Below are 27,373 nucleotides of genomic sequence, written 5' to 3' on the forward strand. Positions count from 1 at the left end.
GTGGGATTCCAGCAGACGCCTGGTAAGATGAAGATGTCACTGAGGATGTAGGCAGTGGATGCTGTGGGGTCATCCATCTATCTGTAATGCAAATCCATCACTCAGCACTGGTGAGGGACGCCTGGAGGCTGGTTCTGGAATCCCAGGATGAGGGAGGCGTGTCCATACTGGAGCGAGTCCGGCAAAGGGCCGCTAAGGTGAGAAGGGGACTGGAGCACACGGTGCATGATGAGAGGCTGGGAGGGCTCTGCTGACTTTTCCTGCACTAGAGCAGGCTGGGCTGTCTGGTCAGGCTGTGAAACACGTGGCTGAAGGTGGGTGGGTGAAGGACACAAGTGAGACTCTGCTGTGCTCAATGCAGAGATGGCAGGAGACACACTGGGCACACATTGAAGTGTGGGAAGTTAGAATGAAAGGAAGGGTGGTTAAACACTGGATCAGGTAGCCCAGAGTGGTTGTGGAGTCCCTTTGCTGGGAGAAAAGTTGTCAGGAGTCCATCCATGGTGCTGCTGTGCATGGAAGGATTTGGGGAGAGGAGAAAGGTCAGGGGCACTATAGGGCATCATTTCTTACAGGCAGCTGGGGACAAAATACAGAAATTCCATTAATTGAGTGGCTGTAGTGATAAAGGAGGGATTTTATGAATGTGCCAGCATGTCTCATGCTAGGGAAGGTCAGCCACCCCTGATCACAGGGGCAAGGGGGAGCTGTCATAGAAAGAGAGACACCTGAATGTGGCAAAGTCCTTCAGTGAGGTCCCTGGAGTAAAGCATTTGGTTAAAAGTGTGTGTTTCCAAGGGGGCATTCTGTACTTAGGGCTTGGGGTGGGAGCAGGCAGCTGTATGGAAGGCTCAGCTCAGCTATCACAGCAGCCCCAGAAGCAGTGTGAGCAGTTGGACATTTTAGCGAAGAAAGAGAAAACAAAACCAAAATTTTTCCTGCCACAGACTAAAGTTGAAAGCTTAGTGACAGTGACATTTGAATTTCATCGTTTTTTTCCATGACTACTTTATATTTGGACGGGTTCTTTGCTGCACTAGGTACAGCCTTCTTATGAGCTGCTCATTGGATAAATGTCTGATGTCACATCCTTTATCCATTGTGTTTTTCCACGTATTCAGACGTTTTCCCTTGTAATTTCTTTTGAGAAAGAGGAAGTGCCCGAACATAGAATTGTAGGCGCACTCAGAGACACCTACCTCTTAAAGCTCTTCTCCAGCTGATCTGTGAATTCTGTGGTGTCTTGAAAGCTTGGAGAGGTGAGTAGTTTGCAGTTTCTTTGCTATGGCCCTTGTGTTTTCAGAGGAAGAAATGGAGCCAGGCTTCCTCTGTTTGTTTTGTAATAGAATTGCACTGGCTAATGCAACGACTAAAGCGTTGGCATTGTCCGCTCCAAAAGCAGAAATGTATTTCTAACTTTATAGGGGTGTGACGGTAGTCAAGTTCTGTCCTTTGCTCAAAATGTGACAATAGCCGCAAGCCTTGCTCGTGGTTAGATTAATGTGGCACTTTCGTGCCCCTCTGCTGCATAGGAACTTCCTGGTAAGCCTCTACTGCTTTCTCTTCTTGTGCTTGCAAAGCAAAGAATTATTTACCGGGTTAACCCAGCTGTGGTGTGTGCAGGGTGGGGAATGTAAAGGGGTCTGTAAAAGGTAGGGTGGGCTGGGTTTTGCTGCCTGTAGCAGTGGCAGCACAAACTGGCATTTCTGTGCGGGAGGAGAAACCTTTTTGTGGATCCAGAGCTGATCATTTGTCCAGTGGCTGCCCCTCCTCTGTCCCCCAGTGCCTGGTGCAGAGTGATGGCTCCATGCTCTGACATTTGGGTGCCTCCCAGTGCGGCCGACAAGGCATTTTTGGCCACGGGGGAAGCTCCGTATGTGACCCAGGCACAGTGCTCAAGGAGCAATGACAAATGGGACTGTGCCAGCTGGGTGCTTTGTCGCGTTCCCTGCCACTTTGGTTACAGCTGCTGGATCAAAGCTTTTCCCCTTTCCTGAGCCGTTCTGTCCTGGAGGGTGGGCTGTTGGAGATGGAGCTCAGGGAGGCAGGAGAAATGATGGAATCCCTTAGGATGCAAGAGACCTTTGAGTGCCTGGGCACAACCAGCCAAGTCCAGCGCTAAACCACGTTCCTAGGGGCCACACCTACATGTCTGTTAAATGCCTCCAGGGACAGTGGCTCCACCGCTTTCTTGGGCAGCCTGTGCCAATGCCTGCTAACCCTTCCAGGAAGTAAAATTTGTAGTAATGTCCACTCTAACTTCCCTTGGCACAACTTAAGAGCATTTCCTCTGGTCCTAAAAGTAACACCCTTCCTCACTGCTTCTTCATGTGCCCTTCCCTGTTGGCCTTTGGGGCCCAGTGGTGGGCACAGGACGTGCTGCTTCTGCTGCCCCTCGCTATAAGGAGAGGCAAGGGCAGCAGTGCTGATGTTAACGCTGGGGATGGAGCTAGAGTGACTTATCTGTTTGTTGCTGCCTTGTTAATAATCTCTTCCACTCCATCCCTCCCTTTTGCCAGAAGAAGAGAGGAAGTAAGGACAGGAGAGCAGGGGGATTGCCTGTCCACCAGCAGGATCCACTGGGAGAACTGAGCAGGGCAGAGCCAGCGTTGCCTGCGCAGGGTTGGGAAGCAGCCTTGGAACTCCCTTTCCAAAGGCAGTTCATGACGTTATTGTCTGCATTTGCCTCCTGAGCTGCCCTGCATCTGTTCCTTTCCCAGCCTCCATCCATCCTGCTGGCTCTGCTGCCATCAGTAATGGGCCAGGCTCTCTGCAGGGGCAGGTGGCTGGTTTGGAAAGGCAGCAACTGCTGGCTCAACAACTGGAAGGCTGAGCTTGTGTTTGGTTTGGGGGAAGGACACGTTGTGTACTGGGAGAAAACAGCTCCTCTCATGATAACCAGATGTCAGTGGGAAGCTGCTCCACGTAGTCTCTGTTGACAGAACTCCAGGATTTGTCATAAAAATGGTCATATTTCCTCCTGCCAGGGGCTTTGTGTACGTGTCTCATGTCTCATGTGTCTAGAACTCTGAACTCCTAGAGGGTGAGAGATGAGTTCTCTAATGGAGTTCCATGAGTTTGTTGAGCACTGCTCTGAAGCTGGGACACACCTGTAAAGGAAGGCTCATACTCCACTGCCTCTTCTGTCACGTTTGTTCTCTTCTTTCCCTTTCTTCAGATCATGATGGCTGTCTCGGGAGAGCATACTCTGGCTGGAGAAAGAATGCCCAGCTGCCTCCAAAAGCTGACCAGGGTGGTGCTCAGCCACAAGCCCTGGGCCCTGTTTATCCTCATTGCTGGCTTTGTATCCTTTGCCTACACCAAGTTGTACTGGGGCGTCTGGGAGGACCCAAAGAGCAGAGCCCCCACCTACGGCTTGTCTGCTGAGACCAGCTGTGCTCACTATGTGCCTTCTGCCCTCGACATTGCTGCTGGGTCCTCTCCTCCCACAGGAAACGTGTTTTTTGTGGAGACCTCAAAGCAAACTTCCCCAAGTTACCTGTTCTCGTGCTCTGTGGAGTCAGCGGCCAGGACACACCCCACGTCAAGAGTTGTGGTGCTCATGAAAGGCTTGGCCAAAGGGAACACCTCCTTACCCGAGCACTGGGCTTTCTCCTTGCTGAGCTGCTTCCCCAACGTGGAAATCCGGCCCCTGGACTTGACAGAGCTCTTTTCTGGAACACCTCTGGCACTGTGGTTCTCACAGCCTCAGCGGCAACAGGAGCCTCATTTTTTACCTGTTCTCTCTGATGCCTGCAGAATCGTCCTCATGTGGAAATTTGGTGGCATCTACCTGGATACAGACTTCATTGTGCTGAAGAACTTGGAGAACCTCACCAATGCCCTTGGGATTCAGGGTGACAATGTGTTGAATGGGGCCTTCCTGTCCTTTAAGGCCAAGCACAAATTCGTGGAGCTTTGTATGCAGGACTTTGTGCAGAATTACAATGGCTGGGTCTGGGGGCACCAGGGCCCAGGGCTCCTAACTCGCGTCTTCAAGAAGTGGTGCTCCCTCAGGACTCTCAAGAGTATGAACTGCAAAGGTGTGAGTGCTCTTGCCCAAGAAGTTGTTTATCCTATTCCCTGGCAGGACTGGAAGAAGTTGTTTGAGGCAGTCAGTGCCTTGGAGCTTGAGAAACTCCTTAAGAACACCTATGCAGTGCACATTTGGAACAAACTGAGCCACGGGACCAAGTTAGAGATCCCCTCCCAGGCTCTGCTGGCTCAGCTCTATGCCCAGTTCTGCCCTGCCACCTATGCAAAGATGAAGCAGGACTCTGAAGAGGTGTCCAGGCGTGCAGTGTGACCTGGAGCCCTTGGCTGCAGGGATGTTCCCCAGGCGGAAGGAAACCGAGTGCCTTTGACCTACCCCAGAGTTGGTTTTTAGTCCCCAGAGCCAGTGTTCTGTGTGACAGCTCTGTGCTTTTGAAACTGATATTCCTGATATCTGACTCAGATCCTTTGTGTTTCAAATTTACAGCAGAACCTGGCTTCAGCCTCTCTTGCTGTCCTTCACAGGACCTGCTGCTCAGCATCCCTCGGCTGGTGCTCTCTTGCTGTTCTCCAGTGGTTCGTCCTGTGAATCCCAGCCTGAGCAGCCCCTTGTGATGATTCCACAGCTGTAGGAACCCTTGGCTTGCTCTCTGTGGCATTTCTGAGTTTGTGAAGCGATACCAGGCAATGCCAAAGGGCACAGATTGCTGGGGCTCAGAGCAGATTTCCATGGCTGGCAAAGATTCTTAACACGTGGGGAAATACATGAAGCGTATATGAAATTTGCTTTAAGAAGCAGCAAACAGTTGAGATCCCTGCGCAGCTCAGTGTGAAGTTGTTCTAAACTTCATAAGTGAGAAACGTTCAAATGCTGCTTCCTACTGCTTCTGATTCCCCAGCAGTGGGATGACTTGTTTGGGACTCCTCCGGAAAACAAATAGACAAAAGCAGTTCCTTGAAGAGCAGAAATTATTAAGGTCCTTGCTCTGCTGAAGTATTTCTTGTGGATACCAACATCTAAGCAGCCATTGTCCCACTCTGAAGGGGCTCAGCATTGCCTGTTTCTGCAGTGCTGTGAGGAGGATTACATCCCTTTCATTGGGACATTGGGCCCATGGTGGAAGTCCAGAGGACAACATGTCCACATCAACAGGAGGACCAGGTGCAGGACTCCAAGCAGTGTCCCCAGGGACAAAACTAAAAACTCACAAGCATATGAAGGTTGGAAAAGACCTCCAAGACCAGAGAGTCCAAGCTTCAATTCTGTATCACCATACCCACTGGCCTTTATCCCAAAGTGCCATGTGTACTCATTGTTTGGAGCACTTCCAGGGATGCTGACTCCATCGCTTCAGTTGGGAGCCTGTGGCACACAGTGCTTAAGCACGCTGAAACTTTTCCTCATATCTGAGCTGAACCTACCGTGGTGCTGGGAGTGCTGCATCCAGCCCTGGGATCCCAGCACAGCAAGGACAGGGAGCTGCTGGAGCCAGGCCAGAGCAGGGACACCAAGGGGATCAGAGGGATGGAGCAGCTCTGCTGGGAGGAAAGGCTGAGGGAACTGGGATTGTTCAGCCTGGAGAGGAGAAGGCTTTGGAGGCTTTGGGGTGATATAATCATGGCCCTCCAGTGCCTTAAGGGAGCTTAAAGGAAAGGTGCAGAGAGACTCTTTGCAAGGGCCTGCAGTGACAGGACAAGAGGGAATGGCTTCCCACTGACAGAGAGCAGGTTTGGATTGGATATGAAGAAGCAATTCTTCCCTGTGAAGGTGGTGAGGCCCTGGCACAGGTTGCCCAGAGAAGCTTCCTATCCCTGGAAGTGTCCAAGGCCAGGGTGGATGGGTCTCGGAGCTGCCTGGGATAGTGGAAGGTGTCCCTGTCTATGGTAGGAGGGGTGGCACAAGATGATCTTTAGCGTCCCTTCCAACCCAGACCATTCCATTGATTTCCCCTCATCCTGTCCTTGGTTCCCTGGGAGCAGAGCCTGACCCCCACCTGGCTGCACCCTCCTGTCAGGGAGGTGTGGAGAGCAATAAGGTCCCCCCTGAGCCTCCTTTTCCTCCAGGTCCAACAGCCCCAGCTCCCTCAGCCGCTCCTCATCAGCCTTGTGCTCCAGCCCCTTGCCCAGCTCCGTTCCCTCCTCTGGACACGCTCCAGCCCCTCCATGTCCACCTTGCAGTGCCAGGGCCAGAACTGGACACAGCACTTGGGCTGAGGCCTCCCCAGTGCCCACAACAGGGGGACAGTCCCTGCCCTGCTCCTGCTGCCGCACCATTGCTGCCCTGGCCAGCAGCCTTTGGCCTTCTCGCCCACCTGGCCATGCACTGTGGAGAAGCAGGCTGGGCCCTTTCCTGCTGGGCTCTTCCCAGCCACTCTTTCCCAGCCTGGAGCTGCTGGGGGTTGTGACCCAGGGGCAGGACCCGGCACTTCAGGTCTTGTTGAACCTCAAGGACATGAACCGGGGCTGGCTCTGACAGCGGGCCCTGGGGCACAGCACCAGTGACCCGCTGCCAGCTGGATTAATTCCACCCCCATTCTCTGGGCCCAGCCATCCAGGCAGTTTATTCCCAGCAAACAGGGAAGCTGTTAAATCCGTGGGCTGCAAGGACAATGCTCTCCAGGAGAGCGCTGTGGGAGCAGCGAGCAAAGGCTTTCCTGGAGGCCCAGGTACACAACATCCACAGCCTTTCCCCATCCATTGGAGTTCACAGAAGGAGGTTGGGTCGGTCAAGCAGGACCTGCTGGAACTCGTGCTGGCTGGGCCTGATGCCCCAGTGGTGCAGCACACATCGTGTCATTGCACTCCAGCTAATCTGTTCCATACCCTTCCCTGGCACCGAGGCCAGGCTGACAGGCCTCTGGTTCCCCCAGTTGTCCTTCCAAGGCTTCTCATGGAGGGGTGTGTCACATTGGCCAACCTCCAGTCACCCCGGAGCTCTCCGGTTCACCAGGACTGCTGAAAAATGATGTCGAGAGGACCTTTGTGAGCTGCTTCAGCAGCTCCCAGCAGAGGGATGGCATCTCCCTAGACTTGTGCACGTCTGGGCAGCACCGCAGCTCACTGACAACTTCCTCCTGCAGTGTGGGGACTTTGTTCTGCTCCCTGTTTTTGTCATCTGGCCAAGGGGCTGGATATGCAGAGGGCGACTAGGCTTTTGGTTAAAGGCTGAGGTCCAGCAGGCATTGAGTACCTCAACCTATTCCTCATCCCTGGAGGTCATGTTCCCACCCCAGCATGCAATAAAGGATGGAGACTCTCCTTGTCCTCTTTTTGTCATTAATGCATTTGGAACTGCTTTTTCTCCTAACTTTTATGCTGGTGGCCGGGTTGACTTCTAGCTGGACTTTTACCTTTGTAGTTTTCTCTCTAATTAACTTCATGGCATCCTTGTAGTTTTCCTGAGTTGCCTGACCCTTCTTCCAGCACTCCTTAACTCTCTGTTCTTCCCTGAGTCCCAGTGGAAGCTTGCTGTTCACGCAGGCCAGCCTTCCCTGAACCAGTTTACGGCACATTGCAATGGGCTTCTGCTCCACCTCTATTACCTCCTTCCTGAGGAACGTCCACCTTCCTGGCCTCCTTGGCCCCTCAGGACTGCCTCCCAAGGGATTCTCTCCACCTGTGCTCCAAACTGACCAAAGCCTGTCCTTCACAAACCTAAGCTGTGGTTTTGCTGACCCCCTTCCTCCCTTCACTGAGAACTGAAATCCAACTGTGTCACGGTCACGGTACCCAAGATGGCCCCTGGCAACCTCCTCTCCCACCAGTGCTCCTCTGTTTGCAAACAGCAGATCCCCTGGGATACCATCCCTGGTGGGCTTTGCCTGCCAGCTGTGTCAGCAAGTTCTCTTCCACATGCTCCTGGAAGCTCCTGGAGGGTCTCCTGTCTGCTGGGTGGGATTCCAGCAGACGCCTGGTAAGATGAAGATGTCACTGAGGATGTAGGCAGTGGATGCTGTGGGGTCATCCATCTATCTGTAATGCAAATCCATCACTCAGCACTGGTGAGGGACGCCTGGAGGCTGGTTCTGGAATCCCAGGATGAGGGAGGCGTGTCCATACTGGAGCGAGTCCGGCAAAGGGCCGCTAAGGTGAGAAGGGGACTGGAGCACACGGTGCATGACGAGAGGCTGGGAGGGCTCTGCTGACTTTTCCTGCACTAGAGCAGGCTGGGCTGTCTGGTCAGGCTGTGAAACACGTGGCTGAAGGTGGGTGGGTGAAGGACACAAGTGAGACTCTGCTGTGCTCAATGCAGAGATGGCAGGAGACACACTGGGCACACATTGAAGTGTGGGAAGTTAGAATGAAAGGAAGGGTGGTGAAACACTGGATCAGGTAGCCCAGAGTGGTTGTGGAGTCCCTTTGCTGGGAGAAAAGTTGTCAGGAGTCCATCCATGGTGCTGCTGTGCATGGAAGGATTTGGGGAGAGGAGAAAGGTCAGGGGCACTATAGGGCATCATTTCTTACAGGCAGCTGGGGACAAAATACAGAAATTCCATTAATTGAGTGGCTGTAGTGATAAAGGAGGGATTTTATGAATGTGCCAGCATGTCTCATGCTAGGGAAGGTCAGCCACCCCTGATCACAGGGGCAAGGGGGAGCTGTCATAGAAAGAGAGACACCTGAATGTGGCAAAGTCCTTCAGTGAGGTCCCTGGAGTAAAGCATTTGGTTAAAAGTGTGTGTTTCCAAGGGGGCATTCTGTACTTAGGGCTTGGGGTGGGAGCAGGCAGCTGTATGGAAGGCTCAGCTCAGCTATCACAGCAGCCCCAGAAGCAGTGTGAGCAGTTGGACATTTTAGCGAAGAAAGAGAAAACAAAACCAAAATTTTTCCTGCCACAGACTAAAGTTGAAAGCTTAGTGACAGTGACATTTGAATTTCATCGTTTTTTTCCATGACTACTTTATATTTGGACGGGTTCTTTGCTGCACTAGGTACAGCCTTCTTATGAGCAGCTCATTGGATAAATGTCTGATGTCACATCCTTTATCCATTGTGTTTTTCCACGTATTCAGACGTTTTCCCTTGTAATTTCTTTTGAGAAAGAGGAAGTGCCCGAACATAGAATTGTAGGCGCACTCAGAGACACCTACCTCTTAAAGCTCTTCTCCAGCTGATCTGTGAATTCTGTGGTGTCTTGAAAGCTTGGAGAGGTGAGTAGTTTGCAGTTTCTTTGCTATGGCCCTTGTGTTTTCAGAGGAAGAAATGAAGCCAGGCTTCCTCTGTTTGTTTTGTAATAGAATTGCACTGGCTAATGCAACGACTAAAGCGTTGGCATTGTCCGCTCCAAAAGCAGAAATGTATTTCTAACTTTATAGGGGTGTGACGGTAGTCAAGTTCTGTCCTTTGCTCAAAATGTGACAATAGCCGCAAGCCTTGCTCGTGGTTAGATTAATGTGGCACTTTCATGCCCCTCTGCTGCATAGGAACTTCCTGGTAAGCCTCTACTGCTTTCTCTTCTTGTGCTTGCAAAGCAAAGAATTATTTACCGGGTTAACCCAGCTGTGGTGTGTGCAGGGTGGGGAATATAAAGGGGTCTGTAAAAGGTAGGGTGGGCTGGGTTTTGCTGCCTGTAGCAGTGGCAGCACAAACTGGCATTTCTGTGTGGGAGGAGAAACCTTTTTGTGGATCCAGAGCTGATCATTTGTCCAGTGGCTGCCCCTCCTCTGTCCCCCAGTGCCTGGTGCAGAGTGATGGCTCCATGCTCTGACATTTGGGTGCCTCCCAGTGCGGCCGACAAGGCATTTTTGGCCATGGGGGAAGCTCCGTATGTGACCCAGGCACAGTGCTCAAGGAGCAATGACAAATGGGACTGTGCCAGCTGGGTGCTTTGTCGTGTTCCCTGCCACTTTGGTTACAGCTGCTGGATCAAAGCTTTTCCCCTTTCCTGAGCCGTTCTGTCCTGGAGGGTGGGCTGTTGGAGATGGAGCTCAGGGAGGCAAGAGAAATGATGGAATCCCTTAGGATGCAAGAGACCTTTGAGTGCCTGGGCACAACCAGCCAAGTCCAGGGCTAAACCACGTTCCTAGGGGCCACACCTACATGTCTGTTAAATGCCTCCAGGGACAGTGGCTCCACCGCTTTCTTGGGCAGCCTGTGCCAATGCCTGCTAACCCTTCCAGGAAGTAAAATTCATAGTAATGTCCACTCTAACTTCCCTTGGCACAACTTAAGAGCATTTCCTCTGGTCCGAAAAGCAACAACCTTCCTCACTGCTTCTTCATGTGCCCTTCCCTGTTGGCCTTTGGGGCCCAGTGGTGGGCACAGGACGTGCTGCTTCTGCTGCCCCTCGCTATAAGGAGAGGCAAGGGCAGCAATGCTGATGTTAACGCTGGGGATGGAGCTAGAGTGACTTATCTGTTTGTTGCTGCCTTGTTAATAATCTCTTCCAATCCATCCCTCCCTTTTGCCAGAAGAAGAGAGGAAGTAAGGACAGGAGAGCAGGGGGATTGCCTGTCCACCAGCAGGATCCACTGGGAGAACTGAGCAGGGCAGAGCCAGCGTCGCCTGCGCAGGGTTGGGAAGCAGCCTTGGAACTCCCTTTCCAAAGGCAGTTCATGACGTTATTGTCTGCATTTGCCTCCTGAGCTGCCCTGCATCCATTCCTTTCCCAGCCTCCATCCATCCTGCTGGCTCTGCTGCCATCAGTAACGGGCCAGGCTCTCTGCAGGGGCAGGTGGCTGGTTTGGAAAGGCAGCAACTGCTGGCTCAACAACTGGAAGGCTGAGCTTGTGTTTGGTTTGGGGGAAGGACACGTTGTGTACTGGGAGAAAACAGCTCCTCTCATGATAACCAGATGTCAGTGGGCAGCAGCCTCACACAGTGTCTGTTGACAGGACACCAGGATTGGTCATAAAAATGTTCATATTTCCTCCTACCAGGGGCTTTGTGTACGTGTCTCATATCTCGTGTTGCCAGTGACCTGAACTCCTAGAGGGTGAGAGATGAGTTCCCTAATGGTGTTCCCAGAGTTTGTTGAGCACTGCACTGAAGCTGGGGCACACCTGTAAAGGAAGGCTCATACTCCACTGCCTCTTCTGTCACGTTTGTTCTCTTCTATCCCTTTCTTCAGATCATGATGGCTGTCTCAGGAGAGCATACTCTGGCTGGAGAAAGAATGCTCAGGATGCCCAGCTGCCTCCTAAAACTGACTAGGGTGGTGCTCAGCCACAAGCCCTGGGCCCTGTTTATCCTCATTGCTGGCTTTGTATCCTTTGCCTACACCAAGTTGTACTGGGGCGTCTGGGAGGACCCAAAGAGCAGAGCCCCCACCTACGGCTTGTCTGCTGAGATCAGCTGTGCTCACTATGTGCCTTCTGCCCTCGACATTGCTGCTGGGTCCTCTCCTCCCACAGGAAACGTGTTTTTTGTGGAGACCTCAGAGCAAACTTCCCCAGGTTACCTGTTCTCGTGCTCTGTGGAGTCAGTGGCCAGGAGACACCCCACGTCAAGAGTTGTGGTGCTCATGAAAGGCTTGGCCAAAGGGAACACCTCCTTACCCAAGCACTGGGCTTTCTCCTTGCTGAGCTGCTTCCCCAACGTGGAAATCCAGCCCCTGGACTTGACAGAGCTCTTTTCTGGAACACCTCTGGCACTGTGGTTCTCACAGCCTCAGCGGCAACAGGAGCCTCATTTTTTACATGTTCTCTCTGATGCCTGCAGAATCGTCCTCATGTGGAAATTTGGTGGCATCTACCTGGATACAGACTTCATTGTGCTGAAGAACTTGGAGAACCTCACCAATGCCCTTGGGATTCAGGATGACCATGAACTGAATGGGGCCTTTCTGTCCTTTAAGGCCAAGCACAAATTCATGGAGCTTTGTATGCAGGACTTTGTGCAGAATTACAATGGCTGGGTCTGGGGGCACCAGGGCCCAGGGCTCCTAACTCGGGTCTTCAAGAAGTGGTGCTCCCTCAGGACTCTCAAGAGTATGAACTGCAAAGGTGTGAGTGCTCTTGCCCAAGAAGTTGTTTATCCTATTCCCTGGCAGGACTGGAAGAAGTTGTTTGAGGCAGTCAGTGCCTTGGAGCTTGAGAAACTCCTTAAGAACACCTATGCAGTGCACATTTGGAACAAACTGAGCCACGGGACCAAGTTAGAGATCCCCTCCCAGGCTCTGCTGGCTCAGCTCTATGCCCAGTTCTGCCCTGCCACCTATGCAAAGATGAAGCAGGACTCTGAAGAGGTGTCCAGGCGTGCAGTGTGACCTGGAGCCCTTGGCTGCAGGGATGTTCCCCAGGCGGAAGGAAACCGAGTGCCTTTGACCTACCCCAGAGTTGGTTTTTAGTCCCCAGAGCCAGTGTTCTGTGTGACAGCTCTGTGGTTTTGAAACTGATATTCCTGATATCTGACTCAGATCCTTTGTGTTTCAAATTTACAACAGAACCTGGCTTCAGCCTCTCTTGCTGTCCTTCAGGGCCAGGGAAATGTTTAACTCATTCATCGCATCCCTTGGCTGGCGCTCTCTTGCTGTTCTCCAGTGGTTCGTCCTGTGAATCCCAGCCTGAGCAGCCCCTTGTGATGATTCAACTGCTGTAAGAGCCTCTGTTTAGCTCTCCGTGGCATTTGAAATTTTCACAGAATATTCTGTGTTGGAAGGGACCCACAGCCATCCTGGGTCTAACCCCTGGCCGTGCCTGGGGACAGGACACTCTAACAATCACGCCCTGCGCATGCGATGCCATCCTTGGGGCCGTGACCATTCCCTGGGGAGCCTGTTCAGTGCCCAGCACCCTCTGGGAGAAGAACCTTTTCCTGATATCCACCCTAACCCTGTCCTGACACAGCTCCAGCCGTGCCCTCAGCTCCTGTCCCTGGTCACACAGAGCAGAGATCAGAGCTGCCCCTCCTCTTCCCCTGGTGAGGAAACTGCAGAACTGCTGTGAGCTCTGACCTCAGTCTGCTCTTCTCCATCTGAACACACCAAGTGCCCTCAGCTGCTCCTCATGTGGTTTCCCCTCCAGGCCCTTCACCATCTCCAAAACCCTACTTTGGACACTCTTAACATTTTTAGATCTTTCTTATACTTATACAAAGTATTCAGTATTCAAGGTGAGGCTGCCCCAGCCCAGAGCAGAGCGGGACAATCCCTCCCTGCCCTGGCTGGCCATGCTGGCTCCAGGTCGCTGCTGGCCTGTGTCCAGCTGGCCACTGACCAGGACCCCCAGGTCCCTTTCCACAGCACTGCTCTCTGGCCTCTCATTCCCAGTCTGCCTGTACATCCAGGGCTGTCCTGTCCCAGGGGCAGAATCCAGGCCTTGGCTTTGTTAACTTCACCCACTTGGTGATTGCCCAGCCCTGTCATTTATCCAGGGCTCTCTGCAGGGTCTCTTTGCCCTTGAGGGAGTCAGCAGCTCCTCCCAGTTTTGTATTTGTATCTGCAAGCTTACTTAGTATCCCTTCCTGTCCTGCATTCAAGCTTTTTATGAGGATTTTTGAGAGCACAGGGCCTAAGAGGCGCCCTGTGGAACCCCACAAGTGATAGGCTACCGGACTGCTGTCACCCAGGTACTGTCATTCTGTGTGCTTGACCTGTGAGCAAGTTGCTCAGCCATCACAAAATGTGTTTATCCAGCTGTGGGCTGCACACTGAGATAGACGGTATCCAGAGCTTTACTGAAATCCAAAAAGATTACATCTACTGATGTTTTCTGATCCACTGGGTGGGTTATCTTAGCATAAAAGGAAATTATTTTTGAAAAGCAGGACCTTCCTCTCATGAAGATGTGCTGGTTGCGACCAATGACTGTGTTGTCCTTCAGGTGTTTTTCAATACATCCCAGAATAATCATAATCCTCTCCATAATTTTACCAGGCCTCACTGGAGTGAGACTGACAGGCCTGTAGCTTCCAGGGTCATCCTTCTTGCCCTCTTTGAAAACTGGGATCTCTCCAGATTCTCAAGACTGTTAGAAAATTATCAAGAGACACTTCACGATGATATGAGCCAGATCTTTATGGATTCTCAGATTAATCCTGTCATACCCCATAGACCTATAGGGATCCAGCTGGAGCAGCATATCCCTCACACCTTCAGGGTTAACTCATTGTTTATCATTGTCGTAGTCACAGTCCTCTAGCTCAGGGTGCTGGGACCTCTCTAGTCCTTCATCAGTGCTGAAGACAGAGGAAAAGAAAGCATTAAACATCTCTGCCTTGTCCATGGCCCTGTTTGTGAGGTGACCATCCTCATCCTGTAATGGGCTGACGTCATTTCAGCACTGCCTTTTACCATTAATGTATCTTTAAAGACATATTTTTATTGTCCCCAACATTTCTGTTGGCTTCAAATGTAATGGAGCTTTGGCTACACAAATTCTCCCGCTACAGTGGTGAGCAGGATCTCCGTATTCCTTCCACATCACCTGACCTTGCTTCCACTGGGCATACACCTTCTTTTTTTACCTTATCTCCAGAAGAAGATTCCTGTTCAGCCAAGGTGGCCTTCTGCTTCATCTGCTTGATTTCCCATTTTAAGGAATTGCCTGTTCCTGTGCCCTCAGGAGCTGGTGCTTAAAAAGTGACCAGCACTGATGGACCCCAGAACCTTTAAAACCATTTTCCCAGGTGTGTTGGTTCTCAAATCAAATCTCAAATTTTGAGGAAAAAAAAACTCTCTTTTTTTTTTTTCTCAAAATCTCAAATTCAAGATCTGAAAAATCTCAAACTGATGAACCAAAACCACTACACCATGGGACTTTTCTTACTGGTTCCCTGAGCAGCTGAAGTCCCTCTTCCCATGCCCAGGGTTGAAGTTTTGTTGGCACTTTTCCTCCTGTCACAGGAGATTTTAAACTTGATGGCTTCATGGTCGTTGTGGCCAAGACAGCCATCAATCTCCACTCAAGAGGATCACAAGCTCCACTGTATTGACAGGCAATAAATCAAGGAGGGAGGGTATCTTTCTGAGTCAGCCCTCTTAGTACCTGTAGCATGAAGTTGTCATCCAGGTGTTTCAGGAATGCAAAGGGAGTATATGAAAATTGTGTTAAAGAAACAAAAAATATTTTAAGGCTTGCTGTGGAGCTGATGGTCATCTCCCCATCTAAATGTGTTCCCTGTGTGTCCAGGTCATTGTATTGTAATAATGCATTTGAAATTAACCTCTTATGAAATAAGAAGAGGAAACTAAAACATCCTGGAATTCTGCCTGTGCCAAATCAAAGCTTCTGTCTGGAAGGTAAAGTGTAAGCAATGTGTGATTATTGCTCTTTTAGATATGCAGTGACTAACAAATAAGAGAAAGATGTATATCAATTTTAATAGAATCTTTTCCTAAATGCCATTTTTTGCTGAAAAGTACAGTGCTACCACGCAGAAGGGAAGACTGATGTAATTTAGATGTAAATTTAATGTTAGCAGGAGTATGTTTCATGGTTTCTCAGACAGTGTCACAGCACACTACTTATTAAACACTCCATTGCAGACCAAAAGAGATGGAGTCATCCATTTTTACTTGAAATGAGTTGTATAAAGCAACATATTAACTTTGCTGTCTGGTCCTGTCCACCCCCCATCCATTCCTCCTCTCTCCACCACTCCGTCTTTCCCTCGATTTAAAAAAAAGAAGTTTCCTGCTCACTCCACTAATCTTCACTAGTGGTGCTGAGCAGTACTGGATATGCTGTTCCAATGTGGTGCCCATGGCGCCAGACAACCACCTGTAGCTCGTACTCGTCTATCTTCACTGTTTCACGTGTGACTCTTTCTTCAGACAGCAGGAAAATGACTGTGTAAAGGGCAAATTCAAACTCCGGGCTGACACCAATAAAGGTGCTTCCAACTGGCTTGACTGAGCCCTTCCAGCTGAACTGGATGCTCAAAACTTGGTCATCTTTATCAGGCTGAAAGCATAAATGAAACAACAGAATAATCTCCAACACAGCTGTGACTGGACAGATAGAATTTCTGATTCCAGATTTTTGAGAGCTTTGTAAGATTTAGTCATCCTTGGTGTGCCTCAATACTATAGATGGATCACAACCTTTTCCCTGACCTCTGAAGCATACATGACCATTTATCCCAGCTAAGCCTTAGCAGTGTTGCAATTCTGTAAAACCCAGCACTACTTTTTAAAATAGTTTTTGCAAAAAAAGAAGCTGGAAGACATGCTATTATTCATTCTTCTTATATACAGTTATGTACTGTATATACTTAGTGCTGTTCAAAGCACTGAGCCTATGATTGCATTATTACATTTGTTTCATTACAACTTTTATCTCTGGATCAATTTGCTTTACTTGCAAAGGCCCCCAGAGGCTTGTTCTTACCCTGGTTTTGTTCTTCCGAGCCACGTATCCCTTGTAATCAATCTGATTGCGTTTTTCCTGAAGGTAAAATTGCACCCAGTTGTGCAAACCTAAGATCTCTTTACCATGCCTTGTTTCTCCAACAAAAACGTGTTCAAAACCACAAGAATCAGGTCTGTAATTAAGAAAAAAAAAAAAAAAAGAAAAAAATAATATACAGGTCTTTTGTATGTTTCATAGAGCCATAGAATGGTTTGGTTTGGAAGGTATGTTAAAGCCCATCTCGTTCCAACCCGCTGCCATGGGCAGGGACACCTTCCACTATCCCAAGCTGCTCAGAGCCCCATCCAGCCTGGCCTTGGACACTGCCAGGGATCCAGGGGCAGCCACAGCTGCTCTGGGCAACCTTTGCCAGGGCCTCAGCACCCTCACAGGGGACAATTTCTTCCTCATATCCAATCTAAACCTGCTCACTGTCATTCTGAAGCCATTCTGAAGCTGTTTTCCAGTTGTGTGTAGGAGATGGCACTCGGGCTTGTATTTACCTTAATCAGAATATCATAGAGATTATCAGTTCCCACACCCATCAAACATACCTGTCTCCTTTCCTGGCATAGAGCTGGAACCAGATGTCATAAAGCTGATGTTTGAAATCAGCAAGGTTTGGCTTTGCTAGGTTTTTTTTCAGCAGATAGTCATGAGCTAGCTGAAGGGTAGAAAACGAATATACATATACAGTTTACTTTTTTAATCAGTGTTTTCAGTGACAAAAAAGATCTCTGTTACTCACTCTCATGACTTCTGTTGCTAAGATAGCATCAAGGAAAGAATTGTTTTCAGCTATTTCTTCTGGAGTCACTACTTCTGCTATACCAGTTGATGTCTCATAGTTGTCCAATAAGGAAATAAAGGCTGCAGAAAAAGTGAAACTTTCAGTCTGGTCATACGCCTGATCCAGACATTAGAATGCCATCATAAAAAGTCACCATAGAATATGCCTTGAGAGCCCTTAGAGAAAGCCATTCCTTTACATGTCAGATTCTACTCTCAGGTATAGTGTTAAGTGTAGGCCTCAAGGTGACTCAAGGCCAGATCACTGCTGTACTTTTTATAGACCTTTTAAAAGATAAACAGCTACTGAGCTTCCTTATGGAGCCAAGCGCTGAAGAAATAATGACCTTTTACCAAAACAAATCACGCCTGCCCACCACAATTATAGGCACAGGCTTAGGACCTTGAGCTATGCTGGCACAAGGTTTTGTGGGCATTATTTCAGTAGAGGAATAACAGAGCATAAACCTATATCTGATGTCTTGAGCTTGAGCAAAATTAGGGAAGGAAATATATATTCATAGGCATGGCTGAAGTATAGCCTCCAACAGAAATGCAAGACCTAGCTGTGGGTCTGGTACTATCTGAAAGGGCTTGGAATTTGTGAGTAAAGGAGCAAAGATGAATCTGGTATCTTTTTCAATGCATAGAATCATAGAATGGTTTGGGTTGGAAGAGACCTTAAAGATCATCCAGTTCAAACTCCTTGCCATGGTCAGGGACACCATCCACTATCCCAGGTTGCTCAGAGCCCCATCCAGCCTGGCCTTGGACACTGCCAGGGATGGCGCAGTGCTCTGGACAAACTGTTCACCATTATGTCTCAACTGCCCTCATAGGAAAGAATTTCTTTCTAAATTCTAATCTTAACCTGTCTAATCTCTGTCAGTGTCAAGCCATTCCCCCTTGTCCTGTCACTCCAGGCCCCTGTCAAGAGTCTCTCTCCATCCTTCCTGTGGGTTCCCTTCAGGCACTGCAAGGCCACAGTGAGGTCACCCCAAAGCCTTCTCCTCTCCAGGCTGAACAATCCCAGTTCCCTCAGCCTTTCCTCCCAGCAGAGCTGCTCCATCCCTCTGCTCCCCTTGGTGTCCCTGCTCTGGCCTGGCTCCAGCAGCTCCCTGTCCTTGCTGTGCTGGGATCCCAGGGCTGGATGCAGCCCTGCAGGGGGGTCTCAGCAGAGCGGGGCAGAGGGGCAGAATCCCCCCTGCCCTGCTGCCCTGGGGCTCTGGGTGCAGCCCAGCACAGGGGGGCTCTGGGTTGGGGCAGGGCCAGCTCTCACCCACAGCACCCCCAAGTCCTTCTGCCAGGGCTGCTCTGGATCTGTTTATCCCCAGCCTGGAGGAGGCTGTTCTAACCCAGGTGCAGCACCAAGACTTGGTCATGTTGAACCCTGTGAGATGCCCTTGGGCCACTTCTCGAGCTGGTAAGTATCTCTTCCCTTTTACTTTGTAGTGGAAGAGCCAGATAATTCAGATTTTGCCTGGAGCACAAAAAGATGTTCCTCCTGTGGCTCAGGTACAGGTAATCTCCAAGCAACTGTTACGAAAACTCCCTTCAAACAACCTGCAGTCTGATGATCCTCACCACCATCCAAATTAAATATAATGTTATATTTTAGGCAAACACGTCAAAAACTGCACAGATTTTTTTTTTTTTTTAATATCATAGCCACCATTAAGAAAAGAACAGGTCTCACTTGCAAAAGTTTTTATGCTCCTCAGGCGTTCTTCGTTTACATTGTGAAACAGATGTCTGGCTGCATTATCCTGGACAGCACTGTCACCTGGCTGTGCTGGACCTGCTTTTCCCTAGGAAAAAAAGGGGAAAACAATGTAAGGAGTAAGATGTCCTTTGAGGAGACAGTACCTGCCTTTGTTATAGTCCAACCAAACCCCATAATGCTATCAGGATTCTTTGCTAGGAATTGTCTTCCTGTGAAACGAGAGACAATATTACAGAACTGCCAGCATTAAGAAAAAAGACAATCTCTGACATCTGGAAGAGCCTGAAATTTCTGTTTACTCAGAGATTATTGTAATGGCCCATGTGATAGTTCAGTTCTGCTCAGCAACCAGCTGTGTCATTATGCTATATAAATCACAAATGGTAACCAGAAGTAATGTAGAGCAAGGGCTCCCTCCCACCACAAATAAATGAACAGGAGATTTGGGTACCTTCTGTCTCTGCAGTTTTAAGGAGGCTTTCCTGAAATTTTTAAATTTTTTATTTTATAAAGGGCATTCTCAAGGAAAGAAGATAGAAGATGAGTAGCAGCTTGTTAACACAGGCAAGAGGTACCTAGAGCCTTGTTCTGACAAATGGAGAAAACATATGGGAGAAGTTTTCCCCACACACGTTTTGGCTTGAGGTAGGTACCACTATTTTGAATTTATCAGCAACAGGAAATTATCTGTTATAATAAGAAGCACCATTGGAATAAAGTGTTTGAGTAACATCAGAATAAAGTGGGTTCTTGTGTGAGTACAAAACTGGATTGTGAATATTCTGGCCTGTTGCAATTTGTGGCAAAAACACATGGTCATGTTTGCAATGCTCTGAGTGAGCAAGGAGTGAAATGGCTGCTTATGAAATCTCTCACTCTTCCCTCACATTTCCCTGGGACTGGAAGAAACAGTCCTGAAATCTTCACCCACCCCTCTCTGCTACTCCCTGCTCTCACAGAGAAACCCAGGAATTTCTCAAATTCCTCCCTTATTCTTCTAAGAATGATTTGGGGCCTATCTCCCTTTCTCCCTTGCTGCAAGTCACCCAGAGCACATGCACAAGCTGTCATTCACACACTGAAACCCACAGGGTGGAGAAGAACATCTCTAGTGCTGCTCCAAGTGTGGTTAACACTGAATTCAGATTATTTCTCGGTGTCATCTTTTTGGGTCTTAAAGCTCCAAAGATGGAGATTTCACAGCTTCTCTGGGCATCTTGTTCCTTTGTCTTTGTTGAATTTCATTATGTTCTTAACATATTCCTCCAGCTTGCCTATGTCCAGTGGAAGAGAAGCCCTGTATCTGATCATACCAATGTCATTACTACAGTTTGCTGTCATCTGCAAAACTGGAAGAGTTGCAGGCTAGTTCCTCCTCCAGTTCACAGACAGAGAGATGAAATATTACAGGACCCAAGACAAACATCTGAGAGACTCCACTTGTAACCGAAGTCCAGGTAAGTGTGAACCATCTGTGTTCTCCATACCATTCCCTCTCCTAAGGGATGCTTTCCCCACTGGACATGACAAAGCACAGGCAACGTTTTAAGCAAAAAACTTTTCCCTGCAGCACCACATTGCCCTTAATCCTGACTTAGCAATTGGTTACCTGCACATCAATTGTGTAGTCTTTCCCAGGCCTCAGGCGGTGAACATCTGCATCCCACATCTCATTGAAGAGCTTAGAAAGTTCACGATTAAAGGCCCTCCTGCCAAGAAATACAGAGGAATACATGTAAGGCACAAAAAAAGGCATGTGCTATTACTTCTGCAAGTCACTTCTAGAGTCTTCTAATGCCACTCCATATTCTGGATATCAGCCTGGCATCAGCTTTCTGTTTCTCCCCACATCTTCCTGTCAGTACTGCTGTAAAAACTACAATACTTATGGTCCACATCCCTTTTTAATGAATGCAGGTAAACTGTAAGAAAACCTGAGCCTTCCCTTAGATTGTCAGACAACAAAGTCTGTGTTGATAAGTGTTCCTGTGGTTCTTCATTGAAATAAAAAGGAAGATGGTGGTGTTTCATTCCCAAGGATTCTGTGCACAAACCAGAGGCAAGCAGGAGATTGTTCCCAGCATGCAGCAACACTGCCAACAGAACAGGAAGCAAAAAAATTCTCCCTTATGATGCTTTTCTTGCAGCAATCTTATAAACTCTTCCCTTCTTCCTTCAAGCAAGATTCCACACAGAATGTTTTCCTTTGCCATGTGATTATGCCAGCGTAAAGGTAATGGTGACAAAGGGTAAGTAAGGCTCTAAATGCTGTGTCTGCATGCAATAAAAATCCCTTATGCACTGATCTCTCATGCACATACCTACCCAAACTTCTCCTTCCCTAATTTTTAATGGAGTCTTGTCCTGCATAATAGGGTACAGTTTTCAGAAGTCTGTCCATTTGTCTATCAACAAAATTTAGGTAGGGTTGTGTGTTGGTTTTGCATGGCCTGATTTTTGGTAGCTGGTGGGGACACAGAGGTGGCTTCTGCGAGAAGCTGCTGCGAGCTTCTGCTGTGGCCAGCAGAGCCAGTGCCTGGTGGCTCTGAAGAAGGACATGCTGCTGGCCAAGGCTGGGCCAGTTAGAGGTGATGGTGATGAGGTCTGTGTGATAACAGATTTGAGAAGAAAATCAACACAAATTTGGCACAGTTTTATTCCCAGCCAGAGAAGAGGAGGAAGTGAGAATATGTGAGGAAAACAACATGGAGACACTGAAGTCAGTGTGGAAGGCGGGAGGAGGTGCTCCAGGCGCCAGAGCCAAGGTTCCTCTGCAGACTGTGGTGAGACCATGGTGGAGAAGCTGTGCCCCTGCAGCCCATGGGGATCCATGGGGGATGCAGAGATCCACCCTCAGACCATGGGGATCCATGGGGGATGCACAGATCCACCCTCAGACCATGGGGATCCATGGGGGATGCACAGATCCACCCACAGTGTGGGTGCCCACACTGGAGCAGGTGGATGCCTGGAGGAAGCTGTGATCCAGTGGAAGACCTGGTGGAGAGAGAGAGCCTTTGCTTCCAGGCTGGAGCAGCCTGTCCTTGGAGGACTGCACTCCATGGAAAGAGAGATTCACTCTGCAGCAGTTTTGGGAGGACTGCTGCTCATGAGATTTGGACCCAGAAGTTCATTGAGAACTGTCTTCCATGGGAAGGAACCCCACAGTCTCACAGAGGAAGGACTCCTCTTCCTGAAGAGCGGAAGAAGATCTTGGGTGATAAACTAACCAAAAAAACCCATGCCCTGTCTCCCTGCACTTTTTGGTGGGAAGGAGGGAGGGGCTTGGGAGAAAAATGTGTTTTAATGTCTTATTTTGCTTCTCATTATCTTCCTCTGACTCTGCTAGTAATAAATTATTTTTTTACTTCTAAGATGAGCCTGTTTTGGCCTTGGAGTGTTTTCTCCTGGTCTTTATCTCAACTCATAAACCCTTTGTTAATTTTTTTTCTCTCCTCTGCCCAGCTGTGGTAGGAGAGGGTGAGGGAATGATTCTTGTGGGTGCCTGATATTTGGCCATGACAGGTTGTTATTGTGATGAAGTACCCAGAGGTAGCTCCAGTTTCAAGTACATTAAGAGGGGATCAGGACAACCAAGTGGAGGAAAAAAGAGGTGGATTAATCTTTAATTAACTGACAGTGCAATCAATCAGTTACAAACCAGCACATGCATCAAAGCCCAGAGAAGAACCACTTGATAATTTTGAATTCTCCTCCAAAAAAGATGTTTTACAGAAAAGAAGAAAAGTACAGAAATCTTTCAACAATTGGTGTTTCTTTCAAAAAGCACTTGGGGCAACCTGCCATGATTTTAACAACTGGTTTTCCCAGACTGAACCAAGGCACATTCAAGCCCAGCTCTGAACCTCTGATTAGTGTTACGTCTTCTCCTTCTGCTCTGCCCAGGATAGAGATAACTCGCTGCATCCTCCTGCCAGTGGCAAATTCCATGCTCTCTAGCAGGAAGAGCAAACAAAGATTGGGGCAAAGGCTCAAGGGCAGGGTAGATAAGCACAACTACAGCAGCTGCCACGCCCCAGCCTGCCTGCAGCTGTGGATCTGAGCCACTGTGTTCCTGGGCAACGCTGGAGGCACTGATGGTCCATTTTCCCTCGGGTTCTCTGGTACTTTGGGATAGCTGTGGATGGGAAATCTAAAAGATCACTTGAATTTTTAACTGGGCTTGAACAGGCATCAGTACCTGATTATTAGAAATTCTAGTGTGTGTGAGACAAAGGGTATGTTTGTTGCCAGGGTTAAACAGGAATGTGAAGGAAGATTTGTGCTTGGAACAGGTACTGGCATGGATCTCACAGTGGAGAAGAAGGAGGCTGTCACAGAGGAGCTTCATTCAGCCCCTGCCCAAACCCCAGGCTCTGCTTGTACAGTAAGTGGGGCTCGTGGGGCAATGTCAGCACTGGCTGGGCAGCCCAAACCAGGCCCTTGCTCAATGTCCCCAGGAGCTCCCTCAGAAGCCACCAGCAGCAGCAGTTTTACCAGCTGTGCTTCCATATTCTCTCAGAAGTCTAACAAAGAGTAAGGTCTTCTCAAAAGAGCTTACAAACCAACACCAAACAGAAAACTGCTCACTTCAGCAGCTCAACTGAAGGCCAAATGACAGGACTGGTGAGCTCACAGAACAGTACTGGAGATGATTTTCAAACTCCAAGCCTTTACTTTGGACTGCCCTAATTTTATTGGATCACTTTTGTGCTGTGTTCTGGACTGTCCTGCTGTCTGCTCCTCTGTATCAGCTTATCCTGTCTGTTGGAGAACCATCATATTATGTTTAATAGAGTTTTCACTTTGGAAGTAACTACTGCTGGTGAAGAGAAGTCTGCTGCCTGCTGAACATCCAAGGTATGTGTAACATTAGGGAGGGTGTCACTCGGGTTTTATTATAATATTTGGTTTCACAGATACAGTATTTTATGTACATATCTTTTAGTATCACCTATCTAGGAGAGATCTATCGTCTCTTTAATACTCGCTTGCTCTCAGTCTGCTCTTAGCAGATTTGTCACTGTTTATAAAGCACTGTAGGGCTCTGGTTTAGAAATATTATGAAATATCACATGAGCTAAAGGTGTCTACTCAGGAGAGGGTTACAATAAGAGTGTACCTACAGATTTCAATCCTCATTTTTGTTCAATAAATATACTTCTACTAATTGTATTTCTCTGTTCAGGAAACTTGTCCCAAAACTGAAATCACTAAATTTTATGAAGTAAAAGCCTTTACTGTCCTTTATCTCTGCTAGGTGCAACCACAATATCATCATGGACTTTTCCTCTCCTTTTTGTTGTCCCTTTAGTTTCCAAATGGAGAGAGCACCTGTTTATGCTGCAACTTAGGGCCAAAGCAAAAAACTTGTCTAGCAACTTATACAGTCATCTTGTAAAAACTCTTTCTGGATAGTATCTCTTTAAAAAGGGCCATAAACTTAGCTGACACATACCAGCTGAGACAACTTCAATGAGAAGATGCCAAACAACTTCATGGAAATCCATGACACACCAGCATGTAGGTAAGGTTGTCCTGGAAAATGGTATTGTGTATTTAGTCCCTGGTTTGCAACACAGTGACATGGGTGACTCAAAATAGATTCTTATCATCGATTCTCAATCCCTTTCCTATTGTGAAAGCTCTGAGTTGTTAGATTTATGCTTTCACATAGAATTAATTATTTCTGTGTCTGGCCAATTGGATTTTGTCCAGTTGGAGCCTTGCTTGGATGTGCTTACGTGAGCAAAGCACCACCCCAGTAACAACACTCAGTCTGCACTTTAAGAGCTGAGAAAACCTGGGAGAGGCTCTTTGCAATAGCAACTGATGCACCAGCAGTGTGTTTAGAGTCAAAGAATCTCAATTTTATTCTTCATTCTACCCAAAACAGTGCTCCAAGCAGAAGACTTTATTACTATAAATCAGAAATTATTCAAGACATGAAAAGAATTAAAGGTCAGTGATAAATAATGTGAGCAAGTCAAGAGTATTAGAGCAAGAAGAACAGGTATTGTGAATGGGTCACATGAAGCTCTGCAAATAAGGTCTGATTGAACACCTTGTCCAAAGTAAATTTACTTTCAAAGATCCTTTCAATGGCATGTAATTTTATACAGCCTTTAACATTTACATAGAGAAGAAAAGAATTTGGAACACCTGATGAGCAGCCACTTACAAGAAGTTTCCAATCATTAAAAAAACTTGGTTCAAATGTTGTGAAATACATGTGAGAGCTTTTATGGCTAACAGAAGATAGAAACAATTCTCTAGATTTTCATCTTATGCCAGTGTCTATGTCTTCTATTTAAGTCCAGTGATATTTTTTTTTGTTCCATTTAAAGCTGGTATTTGAAATACCAAAAGATACGTAAGGCAGGTTTTGTATGTGGAAAGGAAAAGGCAATGTCAAGGGGAAAACATGAGAGTGAAACAATCTGTCAAGGTCCTGGGCAGGCAGCTGATGTTTGAAGAACTGATTCTGAGTTACCAACTATATTTAAGCATAATCTCATTTTAGCATCACCTTTATTTTAAGCTAGAGATTCAGTAGCCTCACCGATTTACAGTGAGTCAGTAAAACAGAACAGAAAGAGGAAGAAGGTTCTTGCTGTGCTGCATGTCATGTAATATTCACCCTTTTTACAGAAAAATATATCCCATCCCCCCTACCCTGCTGTTAGAGGAGAATTAGTATGATTGTCTCTTACCCACTTGCCATGCCAGGAAGAAGTTTTTCTCTTGGGAAATATTCTGAGCAGGGAGAAAGCAGAAGCCAGAAGCTCAGCAATCCTCCTGTAGTCCAAGGCACGAACTGTGCTCCCCTTACGCTCCTCCTGCCCACTGAGGACTGTCACTCAGCCTGGCAGGAGGGCACAGGAGAGGCAGGAGGTGCCAATTCTCACAAGAGTCTGAGGACAGCGCCACAACTCACAGCGCTCTCAGAGCAGGAACACTCACACCAGGAAGTCAGAGGCACCTGCAGCAGGCTCCTGCCTCACTTTATCTTGCATCATGGGTTATTTGCCAAATGGATTTTATGTCTCTGGATGAAGTTTTAGCCCAGAAACAAGCACTGCAAGTCTGAAAGCTTTGAAATGGACAGGACATTCTAGTCCTGTTTATTCTGTATCCAGTTTTTATTTGACAGTAGAAGAGAAGATGATAATTAGTTTGAGATGAAAAAAAATCAAAGGTGGTGAAGGAAGAAACCCCAACAAATGCATCTCTATTTACAGCTGAAACTGCTAAGTGTGATCTTGTGAATATTAGGAGGTGTTATAAGCGAGAAATGTTTTAGAAAGGCAGAACTTTCCATGTGCCACTGGAAGCAAGTGGTGGCAGGTGCTGGTGCCTATCCTGGGAAGCTTGCATTCATTATGTGGCTTAATCAACCTTCAGATCGTTTAAAGCTTATTGTTGTTTGGTTGGTACTTGTGGCATCTTCTTCATCACAATTAATTTCTGAGAAACATAGCTTTAGGTCTAAACTAGATATATGTATGTAGAGAAGCCAGAATGCCTTGATGCTAGATACCAGTCTTACAAGTGCTTCTGCACCTCTGGTCCATGAACCCCTTCAAAGAACCAGTTTAGGGCTAAATAAAGCCCCTGGTGATGAAGACACATAAAATTGCACAGGGAACAAGAGATGCAGCCCACTAAGTGTTTACTTAAAAGTGAAGCTTCCTTTTGACACTGGTAAAAGAAATTAAACCATCTCAAAACTGAATATCCTTAATTTTAACAGAAATTTTCTTTACCATCTCTGGTTAGTATTTATTGCACTTCAGGGTAAACAAGGTCATCCAGTGCCCTGGATTTGTCAACTGCCCCAGTTTATCAACTCAATGCAGGAACTCTTCTTCTCTGCTTTCATTTAAAATACAAAAGCCAGTGGGCATATTCTGTCTATTAAAAAATTGCAACTTCTTTACTCACATTAGCAGAAAGAGCCCAGATGGGAGCCCAGGGAATTTTCACTTACAAGCAGCATCATCACTGAAGTCAATGAATGTAAGTTCATCTTTAATAAAATTACAACTCAGTAGCATCACCAGCAATTTCACAACTGTGTACTTGTATGTCTTTTAAAATTTCTGTCTTTAGATTTGGACACTGTTATAAGAAAAATGCAGAGATACTGAGGAGAGTGAAAAGAGTGTGTTTGCTGACAGAAACTAAACACTAATCAGAGGCAAATTAGATCAGCACAGAATCTGAGTCATTCCCAGGTCTAACACAGAAAAAGAGAGTGTGCCGAGAGCAGCCCTGGTATCCACATGAGTGTTATTACAAATATTGGCTTCCTCTGCAGCAGAGCCCAGCCAGTGCTTTGTCAAACCCATTGCACAGGGCAGCGGACGTGGTTTTTGTGCAAGAGCTGAGGCCAGGCTGCCTCTGTGCTCTGTTCCTCTTTTTCTGTCCCAAGGGAATGGGAGGAGTGTTTGGTGTTCACTCACAAGTACCCAGCATTTCCAAAGGAGCGGGGCAAAGAACTTCTAGAAGTTCTGCCTGACAAAACCACCACCTCAAGCATCAGATGCTGAACTTTGCCAACATAAAGGATCAAGGA

At 47.8% G+C, this 27,373-nt stretch overlaps 2 protein-coding genes across 16 annotated transcripts in view; one reads left to right on the forward strand and one right to left on the reverse strand.

Annotated features, from left to right (window-relative positions):
- A4GALT (alpha 1,4-galactosyltransferase (P1PK blood group)) overlaps window positions 1-22,169 on the forward strand; it is a 45,228-nt gene extending 23,059 nt beyond the window's left edge. For 2 of the 15 annotated variants that reach the window (XM_072923733.1, XM_072923732.1), the window contains one exon: window positions 3,179-5,586. In XM_072923733.1, coding sequence (XP_072779834.1) covers window positions 3,179-4,306 — 1,128 coding nt within the window. In that variant the 3' untranslated portion in view covers window positions 4,307-5,586. Of the gene's footprint in view, window positions 1-433; window positions 1,260-3,178; window positions 8,082-9,005; window positions 9,144-11,062; window positions 19,441-20,125 lie in introns of those variants that run through there. The other 13 variants (XR_012053674.1, XR_012053677.1, XR_012053678.1 and 10 more) reach the window with 13 other exon arrangements.
- LOC100219177 (poly(U)-specific endoribonuclease) lies at window positions 15,430-25,748 on the reverse strand. Its single transcript, XM_002189513.7, has 7 exons — window positions 25,509-25,748; window positions 20,405-20,504; window positions 18,769-18,880; window positions 17,032-17,153; window positions 16,838-16,947; window positions 16,263-16,416; window positions 15,430-15,836 (listed from the first exon to the last, which is right to left on the reverse strand). Exons 1-7 carry the CDS (start codon window positions 25,517-25,519, stop codon window positions 15,579-15,581), a joined length of 867 nt encoding a protein of 288 aa, XP_002189549.5. The 5' UTR covers window positions 25,520-25,748; the 3' UTR covers window positions 15,430-15,578.
- Between the last annotated feature and the right edge of the window lie 1,625 nt (window positions 25,749-27,373).

The sequence above is a fragment of the Taeniopygia guttata genome, chromosome 1A (assembly GCF_048771995.1).
Source record: "Taeniopygia guttata chromosome 1A, bTaeGut7.mat, whole genome shotgun sequence".
NCBI classification, from domain to species: Eukaryota; Metazoa; Chordata; class Aves; order Passeriformes; family Estrildidae; genus Taeniopygia; species Taeniopygia guttata.

Excerpts from the sequence above, each read along its gene's own strand:
- LOC100219177 (XM_002189513.7), bottom strand. Across the intron at positions 16,417-16,837 it reads TATGCCAGGAAAGGAGACAG|ACCTGATTCTTGTGGTTTTG; the intron begins GTATGTTTGATG and ends TCTTAATTACAG. Across the intron at positions 15,837-16,262 it reads CTCGGAAGAACAAAACCAGG|CCTGATAAAGATGACCAAGT; the intron begins GTAAGAACAAGC and ends TTATGCTTTCAG.